Below are 17,028 nucleotides of genomic sequence, written 5' to 3' on the forward strand. Positions count from 1 at the left end.
GGCTAGAGAGGGAACAAGGGCCTTCTCCCTCCTGTTTTACTTCCTGTTGCTACCAACATCACCCCAGCAGTGGTTCTTCACTCAAGAAGTAGCAAATGATTCCCAGAGCAGTAGTTGGTTCAATTTACCAGTTTTCTTTTCCTCATGCTCCCAGAGGCATCCTCATTGTGCCCTCTTAGAGATTCAAGCACCAGCTACCTGCCATGCTCTTCAACAAAGTCTAGGTCTCAGAGCCATGGATTTTCTGAACTCTTTTTCAATTCCTGAAACCTTTCCTAAATACCTGAGGCAAAAGCACTGATTAGGCTGTGTCCCCCTGTTAGCCTTGTGGGGTCTTTCCTCAAATCCTCAGATACCAGTGACCAAACCCCTCAGATGTCTGGATCCAAACTCTGTAGTGCTGCTCTCTCAAGATTCTAAATTCCAGGAATCTCTTCTCTTTGTTCCCACACCCTTAGATGACGTGACTGCTTTCTGCAATTACTACCTCTGTGATACATTCCTTTGGTATCTTATAGCATAAAGATGTAAATTACACCAATTCTTTTCATATGCTATTTTACACACAGGTTATTTTAACTTTGGAATCTTATTTTCTTTCATCTTATCCCTTTCAATAAAGGCTAAACTATACATATGTATCAGTCCTTCTGAAATGTAAAAGATCTAAACTAATTCGCCTTTATCATGCTCATGTTTGTTCCACTTTATCCAAGGGGCAGTGTTATAGAGAGACCAAGAGATATAGGATGAGAAACTCCCACATCCTTCAGGATCTGGGGAAAATTAGCTTCTAGGAAGCTAAATCTCCTCATCTGTAATAACTCATATAGAGTTGTTGTAAATATCCAGGAAAGCATTTATGTGGAAGCATTTAGCAATCATAAGTGCAGTGTAAATTAGTTCCATTACCATTACCAAATATGACTAGATGGTAGAAGGAAAAGATAATGAAACGAGAGGTGAAAAGAAGAAAAATAACCGAAAAAAGTATTCTAGAGTTTCTCTACCCACTCAGAAATAGAATAATACATAGTTTTTAAAAAATGTGGATCTCTACTTTTTCCCATTACATTCAACTCGAATCCTCAGCCCATATAGCACAGATCCTTTTTGCCAATGAGACAGAAGTCGTTTATTAACAGACAGCAAATACTGTTTATTGCAGACTTTCCAGCTGACTCATGTGAAAAAGGCACTATGAAAATTAATGAATCTAGATAATTTCTCTAAATGATTTATGTTAAAATATACAACATTCTTACATAACATCTGTTTTATATATGTGAAATAATATAACATTTAATGACAAAAATTGTGTTTCCAAAAATAACATTTGTTGAAGGTTAGGTATCTTTCTTTTCTCTATGTGGACTCTTTCACAGGATTAAAATATGTGTAAATTAAGTGCTTCTTATTACCAGAAAGACTTGACACAGATAAACACATAAAATGGCCCCATTTCCTTTTAACTACTTATATCAACATTCAGAACTGAGGCTTTCATTAAGCAAAATACTGTAATGCACACCAATGCAGACTACTTCCTTTGCTAGATTTTGAGCAGACATGACCTCTTTCCCATTTGTGCTTTCTCATATATAAGAACACAGTATACATAATAAGCAGAATATAAACTAAATCAAAATACAAGCTACACAAGGAATTGCAATTGACAGAGCCACGACAAACTGTCTTGAGAATGCTCCATAGATTGATATTTGCATGTCCAAGGTATGGCTGTACTTTACAGTTCATTCAAATGTTTTAATTGTTTTAAACTGTTGGCATTAAGAACTTTAAATAAATCTAAATATTCTTCCATTGATGATGTCAGAGAAGAGACCTAAGTGAGCAGAGGCTAGCCTACAGTGAGCTACGCCCTGAATGACAGACACTATATTCACAGGCACAATCGAAACTGCTTAGATTTTGAATCATGGACAATACTGTTGCTTTGTTGCAGTGAAGAACTCCACCACTTTTCTAATAAAGGAAACTTCACCTTGGTAAAGTAAGAAAAATATTTTCCAAGGTCAAAAAATTCAGTTTAAATTTTTTCAGTTTTAATAAAAATAATGCGCCTAGAAGCATATCCTGTGCTCACTCAGGTTTGCATGGGTCGTTTACGGCGATAAATTATACCCAGAAAAATGAATCTGACATTCCCTTCAAGGCTTCTTAAAACAAAGCATGTTGGAATAATGCCAAAAACAATGGAGTTTAAAAACAAACAAACAAATTAGTGACTGCTTCCTTCATCAAAAGATTCCACTCCTGAATCACTAGCAGCAGCACTGATTTTTTCCTGTCGTCTTCTCATAATTTCTTGTAACTCGGAGCTGCCACTGCTATCCTGAAAGACAAATAGTTCAGACAAGATGGTTACAGAATCGTGCAGGCTGCAGGTCATATCATGAAATGGCTCAGGACAAAAGTCTACTGTGATTTTCTTCGAGTATCTCTTTAGGAAAGCTAACAGCTCCCCTTTTTAAGTGAAGCTTCCGCACTTCACTCATATATCACAGTAATAATTTTTCATTTTGTAAAGTCTGTTAAGGCAATTCACCCACCAGGCCTTTCATTAGAATGTGATAAAGATAATCAATAATGTATGTGTAGTACTCTAGGTTTGCTGAGAGGAAAAAGAGGATATGTGTACAATAAGCATAATAACATGGTAAATTATCAAAGAACTCTTTTGGGGTCAAACAAGATACTGATCTGCCTTTAGAAGATTTTAACTCAGGCCAGAGTGGGCTCAGAATTCACCCAGTTTCCCCTCCATATAGTTCTGACCCTCCGATCATGCTGGCTTTCCTTTCCCATCAACTGAAGTCTCTGGCAACACAGGCGAATAATCTAAAAGATTAACTAGATCCAAGGAAAGGGTGAGGTGGTAGAAGGTGGCTGAGGAACATGAAGAACCTCAGGTGGTCAGCCTCTGCCTCAGTTCCCATCCGGAGTATAGGAAGAGAACAAGAAGCAAGAGGCCATCCTGAAGTGGGTGCTGACAGCAAATGACAATAATGATAGGCAGGTGTGGGATGAAGGAATTCAGAAATTTTAGGAATATGAAATTTTCTAACATGCCTCGAAGAAGTAATTATACACTCTCAACAAAATTAAATATAGTGGTAAAACTGCTTGAGAAAAATATATAACCCTTATTAACATTCAACATTTGGAAAGCAATCAAACTTTAATATGGAGCCTTCAAGATCAATGTTGTAGGGAAAACCTCCAAGGGAAATATAATTTCTCTGGATTCAGAATGGCTACGGGGTGATATGCATGAAGTGATTTTACCCTGAATTATTTAACTGTTGAATTTATAGAATATACCTGCTAGAGATGATCATGGATCAATTTCATGCCAAAGCCTACATTCTTTCATTTGAGTCCAAGTATAATTTTCATGAAACCATTAAGAACTGTGAGATGTAACAGTTGGAAACTACTACCCATACACAGCACATTTTAAGTCTAAAATAGGATATTAGAAGCTTAGTATAAACCAATCTAGAAAACATGGACTCTCCTGCTTTCATACAGACCATTGTGACTAAATACTTTTCAGGGCTCTCTATTTTCAGTGATCTCTACCTAATGTATCTTCCCCGATTATTGAGATGTATTACTAGACCTAACACACAAAGCCAGGGTTTTACAATCTTATAACCTATACACTATTAGAATCTCAAAAATATATATATTAAGACTAGGCCAGTGATCTGGCCTCTTAAGGCTCTTACTCAAAAGCTAATTTCCACTGTTACGTCAAAATTAAATTTCCTATAGAAGTAGAGAATACATATAAAATGAGAGCATTATGCTTTTTGTTAAGTGTCCAAAAGTATGTGCTCAAGCTTCACGTCATATGAGCATTTACAACAAATTAACCTTCTGGAAAATGTCATTGATGATCTCAGTGACAAATTTACAAAAGCAGAGTTAAATTTAATTCAGCTCTGCTAAGAAAGGGAAATTGGCCAATATGGACATAAACAGTTCTTCCCAGAGCCTTCAATTTGCAGAAAAACACTACCTTAGGTTGACAAGTCATACCTCTAATGCAGCTTTTTGTACAGTGATTTGGCTATAGACTCTCGCCCCTTCAGGGCAGACTGTCCTCAGTTCATCCTTATTGAGAGAGAAAAGTTGTGCACCATTTAATACTCCAAGACTATTGACAGTCCTGAAAGAAAGAAAAGAAAAAAGAAACTGAGCATTAAAAATATTGCCTGCAAACAAAGGAGAAAAGTATCTGTTCCTGCCAGTAACTTCTCTTTTCTAAGTGTTCCATACCCTGGAACCCTTATTAAATGCCACCAACAGTCTTTATAGTCAGGGCAATGACAAGCTTCTTTCATGATCATGACCCCGAGGCTATACAGATTATTAATTACAAAGTATCAAAAAGGAGACAATTGGGTTTAGGGTCATTGTTTAATACCAATTCCTTGGGATTTGGTGTTTCATAGAAGGAATAGGTAACTTTCTAGTAACCTGGCAATTGACCAACCATTGTACCTCATTTTTCAATCATGCTGGATAGGTGAGTTTATAATATGTCAAGGTTCCTTGAATATGTATTATTCTAAGAGTTCAATGTGCCAAATACATGTGAAATCTTTATAGACTTTTATATAGACAAATAGAACCTTTACTAGGGGTTTATTAAAGGAAAAGTTCTATTAAGATTATAACTGATGCTAGGTAACACTGTCTATTTTTTATTTGCCAGAGACACTATAATCTGCAGCAGGAGGAAAACTTATGCTGTATGTCCTATGTGGTCTAGGAAGTTCTGCTAAGACCATGGTCCTACCTAGGTTACATCAGAGTAATCTGATGGAGAAAAGAAGCTACTGGGCCTGAAAGCTGCTGACAGTTTGCTTAAAGAACTAATAATGAACAGATACTACCAACTCGAGAATGCGGTGGCATCAAATGATAATTACCCATGCTTATTTTAGTTCTTTCTTAGCTATGAACAGCTATAGTGATTTCTTGAGTATGGCACAAAGTATGCAGTCTGTGCCCTTATGTTTTTTAAGAGTTACCTGTGACATCTAAGTAAGCAAATTGAAAACAATGCATGTTGTACACACAGAATTGCAAGGTATTCAGAGAGAGACTTACACAGGGTTGAATCCCTTTGACTGTAACCACGTCTTCACGTCCTCTGGTGTGGAGTCGTAAGTGATATTGATAACTGGCACGTTCTGCCGGGGCACATGGAATTTCTTCTGAGCGGCACTCCGACCAATGGTCAGTCTGTGTATGAGTTCATCCTGCACTTCTTCCATCTGAGATTTCCTTCCTAGACACCAACAGGGAGTAGGTTCTTTTTGAAAATCCCTAATATTACATCACCCTCTCTAGAAGCCAATCTCTATAATCCTTTGACCCCAGGAGGACCTACAATCTAGTGTTCCTACCATCTTTCCTCACTTTTATCCTCACCTGGTATAAATTCCATGATCAATTATTAAAATAACTCCCTGGCTCTTCTCTAGTCACTTCATTGTACTCCTTTGGCAAAACCCCAATCCTGGTTAAATCTAACTTTCTGCGTATTCTGTGCCTGCACCTGCACAGCTGAATATAACACAACAATGCTGAATGATCTCATGTTAAATTCATGATTATGAACCTTAACTTGGCGTTAATGCTTCCTGACAATCATACTACATTTCTTTAGACTGGTGGCTCTCAACTAGGGACAATTTTGGCCCCAGAGGACATTTGGGAATATCTGGAGACACTTTTGGTTGTCACAATTGAGGAAGAAAAAGGGGAAAGGCTGCTGCTGTCACGCAGTGGGTAGAAGCCTGGGATGCACAAAACATTCTATAATATCAGCCTCTCCTACAGCAGAGAATAACCCAGCCTCAAAGGCCAAGAGGGCCCGGCTTGAGAAATCCTGCCTAAGGTCATGTAACTGCCCACTGTCTTAGACAAGTATTGAATATATTCTACTTTCTCTCTACAAACCTCTAACCCTATTCCCCAATCCTCACCTTGAGCTGATGATCTCATTTCCTAATTTATGAACAAGAGTTAGAAGAAAACCTCCGTAAGCACTTTCCCCATATGCTCTGCTTGCCTTTCTATTATGTTATATAGGAAATGTTTCCCTGCTTCCAAGGCTAACCCTCCATGTATGCACTAGGCCTCAAGTTCTCTGCCTATTCAAATAGTCATTTTTCCCTTATTTATCCTGTTATTAATTTTCCTTCTTCACTGAATCAGTTCATCAACCTGCAAACATGCTATTATTTTATGATTCTGTTACCTTTAAACAAGCCCTTTTTACCATGTCCTTTCCCAGCTACTGGCCATTTTTCTGCTCCTTTTACAGCAAAAGTCCATGAAAAGTTGCCTGTACTAGTGGACTCCAATTCCCATTCTCCTATTTTCTCTTAATGTCATCAAAATTCAATTTTGCTTTTCCCCCCATCTCTCTACTACACTTTACTTAACTCCAGCCAATTCTTTCCCAGCTACTATCTCATTTAACCTATCAGCACACATTTGAAGCAGGAGATTCCTCCTTGAAACATTTTCTTCCCGTGGCCTTCAGGATACTACAGTCTCCTCACTTTCCTCCCATGTCTCTGGATTCCCTTCTCCGGATCCTCTTCTGAATATTCTCATCTCTCCAACTAAGTAATATTAAGGTGCTCTAGGGGACAATCCTGAGACTCATCTCTGCCGGCACTACCTCCATCAATGACCACTGCGCTTAGGTCCACGGCCATTTAAAAGATGATGGTTACCAAATTATTTTTCCAGTCCTCTTACTCGGAACTTAGGTCCATATATGTTGTCTACTTGATATATTCATTTGGATATCTGCTAAATAGCTCAAATGCATGTCAATATAGCATGCCCAAACCGGAATTCCTGATCTTCCTCCTGAAGCTTGCTTTTATAAACTCTTAGACTTGCTTTTTAGACTTCTCAACTCACTTAATGACAATTCTCTCTTTCCAGTTCTGGCAAAATATCACGGAGCTGCACTTGATTCTCTGTCCTATGCTATATCCAATTCATTAGCAGATCCTATTAGTCTGACCTCGTAATGTATCCAAAATCCAATGATTTCACTGTATTCTTTCTGTTGCCAGCTTGGTCTGAGTCACCAGCCTATTAACAGATCTGTCTGCTTCCACTCCCTACCACCCTACCCCTTTCTCTTCATTCTCTTCTCAATATAACAACTAAGTGATTCTTTTAAAATGCAAGTCAGGCCAGGTGGCTCACGCCTGTAATCCAAGCACTTTGGGAGGCTGAGGCAGGCGGATCACAAGGTCAAGAAATTGAGATCATCCTGGCCAACATGGTGAAACTCCATCCTACTAAAAATACAAAAATTAGCTGGGCATGGTGGCGCGTGCCTGTAGCCCCAGCTACTCGGGAGGCTGAGGCAGGAGAATCGCTTGAACCCGGGAGGCGGAGGTTTCAGTGAGCCAAGATTGCGCCACTGTAGTCCAGCCTGGCAAGAAAGCAAGCCTCCGTCTCAAAAAAGAAAAACAAAAAGTAAGATGTTGCAGCTCCTCTGCTCAAAACATTCCCAAGTGATCCTAATTACTCCCAGTAAAAGGCCCTAGAAGACCTCCACCTCTCTAAAGCCACTCCACAACTCTTCTGGAGCCCTTTACTCTTGCTCCCAATGGCTCCCTTGGCACTCTTGAAATTTAAAGGCCATTCCAGTCTCCTCTGCCTGGAATGCTTTACCCTGCGTCTCCACATGGCTTATTCCTCCCCACCTTTATATTTCCCCCTGACGTATATAAAATTGTAACCCCTCCCCAAAAGCACTCTCTATCCACATAGTTTTATTAGTCTCCAAACCACTTACCACCTTCTTCATAGATAGTTTTGTCTATCAACCTAATTGGTTTTTTGTTTGTTTGTTTGTTTTTTGTTTGTTTGTTTTTTTTTGTGAAATGGAGTCTTGCTCTGTTGCCAGGCTGGAGTGCAGTGGTGCGATCTTGGCTCACTGCAACCTCCACCTCCTGGGTTCAAGCAATTCTCCTGCCTCAGCCTCCTGGAGTAGCTGGGACTACAGGTGTGTACCACCATGCCCACGCCCAGCTAATTTTTGTATTTTTAGTAGAGATGGGGTTTCATCCTTTTGGCCAGGATGGTCTCAATCTGCTGACCTCATGATCCGCCCGCCTCAGCCTCCCAAAGTGCTGGGATTACAGGCACCACGCCCGGCCAACTTAATCGTTCTTTAAACTACCTCCTTTCATTAAAATATAAGCCTGAGGAGAAAAAGGACACTTCCCTTTTTTTTTGTTTGCATCTATATCCTAACACCTGGAACAGTACTTTAATTCAATAACTACTTGTTGACTAAATGAATGAATGAGGCATTCTGCTGACTTTTTCACTGAGACTTTGAGAATCATCATGTACCAACCCCTTAAATAACCAGATAAGAAAATGAAGGCCAAAAACAGAGAAATGATCCGTCAAAGTCACATTTCAATTAGTAGAATAATTTAGCTAGAATTGGATCTTCTGACTTTCAGCACCGGGCTGTTTTATAGCCAAAGTCATTAAAATCACCTTTGATTAACTTCCCTAGCTACTCCTTTTTCCTAGTCATTTGTGCTAATGGAAAAGATGTGTGTGTATATGAACATACTGTCATGACAAAAATAGGAAAGACATAAAAATATGGGAAGGGGAATAACGTGTCTGTGTATTTAAAAATATGTGTGTATCTACACATAGACACATTACCTTGTTTGTTTTCACTTTCAAGAAATAAGAACAATCTAAGTTGGCAAGTGACAATATCCTCGTCCCTCATGGAGCTTTTTGTGACCAATGTTCTATGATTTTTTTTTCCCCTAGGGAAAGGGTTTTAGAAAGTGTTTGGTGCCCCTGGGAAATAAGGGAAAGTGTGAATAGTGTTATTTCAGTCTAATTTTTTTAACACCTCAAGTATCTAGGAAATCTTTTGGAGGAGAAGTCAAAAAAGGGGAAAAGGGGAGGGAGGGAGGAGTACGGGGTGCTAGAGAGACTGAGACAGAGAGAATACTATTGATTGCTACATTTCAGTATACATTACATGCATTTCATTAGTTACCTTTTAAAAAATCACTACATCAAACTGTCAAACAGCACATGAGTGCATCTCAAAGGAATAAAAAATAAAATGTATCACCACATTAAAAGATTTGGTTTCTTATCTGCTGACTTTGCCAGTATATCGATCATCACCAGTCTGCAGCATAGTTTTCTTCCAGGAAGCACAAAAAAACCCCTCCGCCTAACATGTTCCTGGGCTTTTGGTTTCCATTTCCAATGTTCTAACACACAACAACAAACCAGAATAACTTTACACCTTTCTAAAATAACACTCTGATTACAAAAGATTACACTCATATAAAAGGACTAGCATTTCAAAGGAAATGGGAGAAATACAAAGCAACTAAAGTGTTGGTATCTTAAAAGGGATAAAAGGAGAACCTTTTGGGATCCTGCGATAAAAGAGTCTGAATAGCTTCTATGACACAAGGCTTCGCAGCTATTTTGAATAGGCAGCACACAGACTTCCACAAAAGGGCTTCACTCTTGCCACTTGCTATGTTGTAAAAACAGGCATGTTGGCTTTTTCCCCCTGTTCATACCTGCTACTTGATGGATTTCTATGAGTATTTACTTCCTAGTTCCTTCCATTTTATTTTTACCAGAAGTTTAGGCAGTAAGCAGAGAATGTGGGTAGCATGAGTAGGCGTATTTTGAAAGAAATCTGGCTATCAATAAACACACACTGAAATATGTGTACTGTCTGGTTCTAAAAGAACATTAAGCCCCAACATTCATTCAGAAAACAACTGTTCTGCAATAAAGTTATCAAGAAATATTTGTTTTATAAAGAAAAATATGTTTATTTAACGCCAAACTGTATTTCTGAGATATTTTAAAAAGGAACTTACATAAGTTGCAAATATATTGTAAGATTTTTATTACTCTAAGGAAACAAGTATGTGTGTTAATTTTGGGAGAGATGTTTATATTTTATACACCAATGCCACCCTTTTACTTATGAAAAACAGACTTGAAAATGATGAGTCACAATTATCAGGAGAGTTCTCTATCTTTAAAAGTATGCAAACTATGCCTCTTTCCCACTAGGTTATTCTTGGTTTCTCAGAGTGAACAAAGAACAGACTGTCCTAACCCACACACTGCTCCAAATGGGGACTGGATGCCGATGAACTCTGATCCTAGCTAGGCCTGGAGAAAGAGTCCCACCATGTCAAAGATGACTATGCTGACGTCTCTACGGAGGGAAATGCTATAAACTTGTGGGAAGAATAAAGAAGGGAACAGTTATTTCTAAGAGGAAGTTTTCTCCTTAGGGAACTCAATAAAAATATTTATAGAAATTTCTCATCTTAAAACTATGTCTTTAGTGTCTTTGAAAAAGAAAGCTCTTTTTAAAAACTCCATGTAATTTTAAAAACTTAGTAGGATATTCTATTTTATTATGATTATACAAACTCACACACACAGTTGTTTTTGCTATACAGAAAGAGCTAATCACTTTCCAAAACTTCATTTTTCCTTTAGTTTTCTGGTAAGATAGATATGACAGTCATTTAAATTGGACATACCGTGGGAGAAAAATTAATGAGTAAAAGTAGGCTTATGCTTATTGCATTTAACCAGAATTTTTAGAATTGTTAAATAGTAATAGTTTTAGTGTCTTTTTTATTTTTTAATTTATCAAGAATGTCCACAACTGAACAGATGTGTGGCAATGACTTACTGAGGTGAGAAAAACAGGAGGAGTGAAAGATTCAGTAATTTAGTTTTCAACATAAATAGAAAGCATCCAATCTCAGCTATAAAGTTAATAGTTCCATACTGGTATCTGGATGTCAGAGATGAGTTTTAATATGATGACTAATTTGGGAATCATTCTTTTCCCAACGATATAAACAGTACTGAAAGAAATGGAAATAGAATGAACTACAGTAAAAGTATGTTTATGCGGAAAATGAAGGCAGAACCCTAAGAGGCCCACATTGACGGAAAGATAGATATCCGTCTCTCTCTCTGCCTCTCTGTCTCTCTGTCTCTCTGTCCCTCTCTCTCTCTCTCTCTCTCTCTCTCTCTCTCTCTCTTTTCTCACACACACTTTATATATTTTGTCATATTGAGGAAATATGAAATATCCTCATAGCTCTAGTTTTCCAAGAGTTTTTACATATCAAGTATAGATAAAGCAAAGTAATTTTATAATACGTTTAAAACACCAAATTTGGAGATTAAATTGACATGCCATATACTACAAGGTTAAACAAAATTTATCTTAAAATTACCTGCAGTTTTCAAAATATCTACACCGCTACTGACCAATAATACAAATAAGGATAATCCAAAGTTGGTCATAGTGTCTTTTTAGTTTATTTAAATATGGTTTTCATAGAAACCATTTATATGAAACATCAAATTTAAATTTATGAAAATATGGCACTGAAGTGTAAGTCACATGAAATTTGAATTTGGAGGGTAAATCTGTGACTACTATTGGCCGGTGATTATATTAACATGGTGTGATTGTGCAGCTACTGTGAATAGCAAGAGGAAGAGAAGTAGGAAGGTTATGATGATGATGACGATGATGACAGCATGTAGTTAGTGACTGCGTATTATGTGTCATACAGTGGTCAGAATCAGTCAGGGGTTTTCAACCTCAGCACCATTGACATTTTCGGCCAGATAAGTCTGTTTGTTGGGGGCTGTCCTGTGCATTGGAAGTTGTTGCTAAGCTTCCCTGGTCTCTACCCATTAGACATCAGCAGCATCTCCCCAGTTTTGGCAACCAAAAATGTCTTCAGGCAGTATCCAATGTCCTCAGAAGGACGGAGAAGAGGACAAAATTGCTCCTGGCTGAGAAGCACTGAATTAGATGTTTTCTATGTATTATCTCATTAAATCCTCACACTTATCCTATGAAGCAGATACTATTATTTTTCTCCACTTCTCAGATATTGAAGTGCTGAGAGGATAATTAAACCACTGAAGGTCAGGCAGCTGGCAAGTGCTGTTTCACTATACAAATTCCAAGATGTCTGGCTCCAGAGTCTGCATTCAACCATCATGATAGATTGGAAAAGGAGTAGAAAGGCATGCATTAGAGAGCGGAGAGAATACTTCCTGTTTCTCAGAACCACGTAGATGATGAGAAACCAGGTGAAAATCTTTGCAATCTATTAAGTATCATGCAAGTATAAAGGACTATTATTTATATTTAATACAAGTAGAATCAACAGTGAACAATATTTTACTTAGTATTGCTTTTAATTTGCAGAAGACATTTTTTGCCTCCCTGGGAAACTTACGGTCCACTGGAAGTTGTTTGTGTCTCTGGCTGTCTCGCATGATATTGACACCACTGTCACTGGAGCTGCTGTTTTGACGTGTTACATTTGCTGGGACCTTTGACACAGGAACAGGTGCTGGAGTGGAAGGGGGAAGGGGGACAGGAACAGGAGCTGGTGTTGGAGGAGGTGATGGAGCAGGGGGAGTATCAGCTGGTCTTGGGCCATACTCCATCCTTTGTTTCTACAAAAAGGCAAATAATTAACTTAAAATTTAAAAAATATAAACCTAGGCTAGGAAGACAAATTATACTTCGATAGGACATTGTTAGCTATTTTTAGACTTACTTGCAAACTCATTACAAATTTATCTGTAATCCTATATGGTATAATGACCATTAAAAATCGTATTTTAAACATTCTACATAATCTGTTCAAAGTCAAAATGTCAGTTAAGGAGTCACAAGGCTACGTCAATAGCAAATAGTAGTATTATAATAATAAATGTCAAGAAAACTGAATTTGGGCTTGGAATCACACAAGACCAGGGGAGGTAGAAAGATTTATAATTATTTTTAAATTTATGCTAATAATAATTTGCAATTGCACTGGAAGTCTAAATGTCAATAGCATAAAGCATCACTTACTCATTTTAAATGTATGCTATATTCAAAGATTTTAAATTCTGTTTCCAATGAATAATTTTAAAATATTGGTATTATTTTGTTCAAGGCATAACTTTTTCTGCCAGCATCTTAATGCTAATTTATTAAAATTAGAAATTTCCCTCGTTAAAATGGAAATGTCGTGAGGTGGATGGTTGTGAGGATAATGGTATGGTTTTTAAATGTTTATGATTGCAACTCACAAAGGAATACTAGAAAGGGACCTGTGGCCATTTGTATTAAAAAAGGTAGGTGTGACAAAATGCTTTTCAATAATTTTAAAAACATGATTGTTAGGCATACCTATAAAACAGCATTTGTGAATATTCCTTATTAAAGCACACATAATAGTTAACACTTTAAATCTAAATAAAATAATTTTAATAGGTAACGCATTGTGAGAGGTTCCAAATTCTCAAAAGGCACATTTTCTTTTTAGAATCAAAGATACAGGGCAATTATTTGTAATTAAGGCAAAGTTTAGATACTGCACTGGCACAATTTTAATTATTCTAATTTAGGATTAGCATATTACATGCAAAAAGACCTTTTGGTAATCTGGTCCTTTGATTAGAACACTATTTAGTTTTAAATTCTAAAATGGCCCAAATATCAGGTAATATTGATTTTAAGAGACTCCTCCCAATTTCCACAGAGATCAAAAACAAAAATATACACCACACACAGACACATCACTTTTTCATTAAACTATTACTCAAAAACAACACATCAACCTTCATCAGTCACCTTCATGGCAAATGACTAACACCTGTGGAAACCGGTGTGGGAAGGAGCCCTCATTCTTTTCAGCTCTTTCTTTCAAAGCTGCCACTCACCGACCAGTGGGATGGGGTCGAGGAAGTGGGAAGTGTATTAGGAAAGGATGGAAGTATATCTGAAAGGAGTGTTTATAATGCTGGTAGATGCTGAGGGAAGAAGGAGGGTAAGGAGGAGAGAAGGAGGGTAAGGAGGAGAGAAGGAGGGTAAGGAGGAGAGAAGGAGGGTAAGGAGGAGAGAGGCAGGACAGGAGGGAAGGAAGGAGTAGAGGGTAAGATTCTCAGAGTGAAAGAAGGGAGTTAGGTGGGACGGAAACTGAGTTTCTAATCCCCTTAGCATTCAAGGCTTAGAAATATTTCTAATGTATTCAATACTGTATTAGAAGGAAAGAATGAATTGTTATCATTATTCCCCACAAAACAATCTTCCTATATTTGGGCCAATAAAATACTTAAAGCAGTCAAAATACAGCAAACATCACCAGAATGTAATACCTAGCACACACAAAAGTCATCTGATTAATGTATACGCAATGTTCCCTTGACAAGAATGTCCTCTGCACATAATTTCATGAAGGGCTAATGAATTCTCACATTAGTGTTTCAAAAGCATCATAGTTTCAATTATTGTTTTTAAAGCCTAAACAAACAAAAATGCCATGAGCCCTGCTTTCCATGACATGATTCATAGTTTTTGCTTTTGCTAGTCATCAAATACTACTGTGAGAAAGTGAATAAACTGTGTTACTGTCACAATCAAGCCTGAAAACAAACTCACCAAATGTTCTGTGCCTTATTTCATTCATGCCATTGTTACATAATGCAACTTTGTCAGTATGACCTAACAAAATAATAGCTTTAAAATACATATTTGATTAAAGAAACCCATACGAAAACGTATGCCATAAATTATATTTACTTGCATATTTTCCTCTTAGTCATCTCCTCCTGCCCCATGTTTCCAACCTCTGACATGAAAAGGGGGGAAGTACCTTCCTTGAATCCTGACAATTGGTTCTGAATGGCAACCAAGACAGCTCTTCCACGGAAACTGTTTGAAATTCTTCATGTGGAAGAAAAAGAATCAACACTGACTCCTAATGTCACTTTTCTGTGTCCCTCCCTAGCTTCTCTACTCCTCTTTACCTACCACCCAACTGCTGCTCTTCCTTTCCTTATGTTTGTCTCTTGGCTATTTTTTGTTGAAGCTACAGAATTAATGATTCCAATGTATCTCAGTCTATGGAATGTCTTGGAGAACAGAAGTGCACTCTGAACATTTTTCTCCTGAACCAAAGGTACTGAAGCTCCAAATTCAAAAAAGAAATTCTGACCAACTGTTCTTGGTTTCCCTGAGACTTTCCCAGTAATTAACACTGAAAGTCCCACATCTTCACAAACCCCTCAGACCCCCCAACTAGGAACTGGGAGGGTTGGTCAGCCTGGTGTGGACCTACTTTTGCACCCAACTGTCACTTGCTTACTCTTGTCTGTGATATCCCACAAATACAAAGTGCTGTTAGAAGTAAAATGTATCTTTTTGTCTCTCTTTCTCTGAAAGAAGGCAGAATTAATAGACCCCATAGGAAATTTACTTTCCTATTTATAATTAAGTTGGAATGAGTCACTTTTCTTTAGCAACTTCAGCTGAGTAGAAATTCTAAAGAATTAAAGAATGCTATTGAGAGATAAGGTCCTGAGTCATACAAGATGCTGCTTCAGAGGGGAAATTATGCAAGTAAGCTCAACAAAGCCATTAAAATCGAACTGTTCTTAAATATTTAACCTACTCTAAATTACACATTTTTCCTCTAAATTTGGTTTCTTTGGAACTCTGCAGTGAAAACTAAGCACAGCTGGAACATTTGGAGGGTGTTAAGTCCAGAGACTGAATCCAAAAAATTATATTAAAAAGAAGTGCCATGAGGGAACGAATGTGGGTTACCTCCGACAGCTCGCCAAGTAATTGCTATTAGGAAAATGGAGCAAATCACATCAAATGAGAAAATTAATACAGGAAATGGAATTACAATAATATCAATTATAATTCACATCAAATATCAGAAAGAGTAAATTAGTCTGACAGTAAAATTACATGCCCACAATCAACCAGTGAAGGAGCCTGTAAATCTGTAATTAATTCTCATCACTATTTAGCCATGGAAAACTAATCATATAGATTCTACTACAGTAGAAACAGTGTAAAGTACTTCGATAGTAAGTATTTGTATGCTTAAGTAAAATACTAAGATATAGGTTTATTTTATTCTTATTGCTCATAAAGAATACAATTAGAATGCATTAAATGTAAGAGTAATTCTTGTTTAATTAGCTGATTTTACAAAAGGTAATACTGCATGCATTATGGTGTGATTTTAGTGAGCTTTAGTTTCAAACTTTGTGAGCAGCCTGAACACAGAATATTTAATAAAATTATGTACATGTGCATGTCAGACAGTAATTATCAATACTTTATATATGCATAAAAATACATATATATATTTAGAGTGGGTATTATTCAAATTATCATTAAGAAGTCTCTGGGAAAATGTCAATACATGTGGCAGAATAAAAAGTAAACATCTTTGTCTAAAAACCATGCCTATAATTAATGAGCAGACTCTTCCGAGATTAATTTTTAAAAAACAGTTTTGAAGAACTGAATATTATCAGGAGCTTGGCCTGGCTGGAAGAGGATGAAGCCATCTTTGGTAAAATGGTCACTCTGTCCAGCAGTATCTAAATGTCTGGACTGAGCTTAAAAAACAGCACGAATAACATAGGCTGAAATTAGTAGTGTTAGTGGTTTAGTAATCACCTGTGGAAAATATTTCCACTTTTAATTTAGGGCTATAATGAATGAGAAGATTTTATACCTAGACTGGATTGTAGAGACCACATAACTGACTCCTTCTATTTCAGGACCAAGCGAATTGGAACACAGAAATATCAAATGCTCTCTTTAAGGACTAGGACCCTCATCTACCAATACCTAGACTGGGGCTTTTCCCATGGTATCATATCACAATATCTCTTGTTAGACAATAGAGAATATGGGAAATGTTTTGTTGAATTCACATGACCACAGAGACTGGACATTCATAATTATTTGAATCTTGGTAGAGTAAGAATACCTATAATAATAATACATGCATAGATAATAATTAAGAATAAATGAAAGACTTCTTTAGTCAGTCCACTGGATATATAATAAATAACATCAGGGGA

General features: G+C 37.2%; 1 protein-coding gene across 3 annotated transcripts in view; it reads right to left on the bottom strand.

Annotated features, from left to right (window-relative positions):
• Positions 1–1,985: 1,985 nt before the first annotated feature.
• EPS8 (epidermal growth factor receptor pathway substrate 8) overlaps positions 1,986–17,028 on the bottom strand; it is a 169,488-nt gene continuing 154,445 nt past the window's right edge. For all 3 annotated transcript variants that reach the window (XM_011954460.1, XM_011954473.1, XM_011954464.1), the window contains 4 exons: positions 12,381–12,603; positions 5,146–5,326; positions 4,069–4,198; positions 1,986–2,356 (listed from right to left, as the gene is read on the bottom strand). In XM_011954460.1, the coding sequence (XP_011809850.1) occupies positions 2,243–2,356; positions 4,069–4,198; positions 5,146–5,326; positions 12,381–12,603 (648 nt within the window). In that variant the 3' untranslated portion in view covers positions 1,986–2,242. The remainder of the gene's footprint in view (positions 2,357–4,068; positions 4,199–5,145; positions 5,327–12,380; positions 12,604–17,028) is intronic.

The sequence above is a fragment of the Colobus angolensis genome, unplaced genomic scaffold (assembly GCF_000951035.1).
Source record: "Colobus angolensis palliatus isolate OR3802 unplaced genomic scaffold, Cang.pa_1.0 Scaffold11, whole genome shotgun sequence".
Taxonomy (NCBI): Eukaryota; Metazoa; Chordata; class Mammalia; order Primates; family Cercopithecidae; genus Colobus; species Colobus angolensis.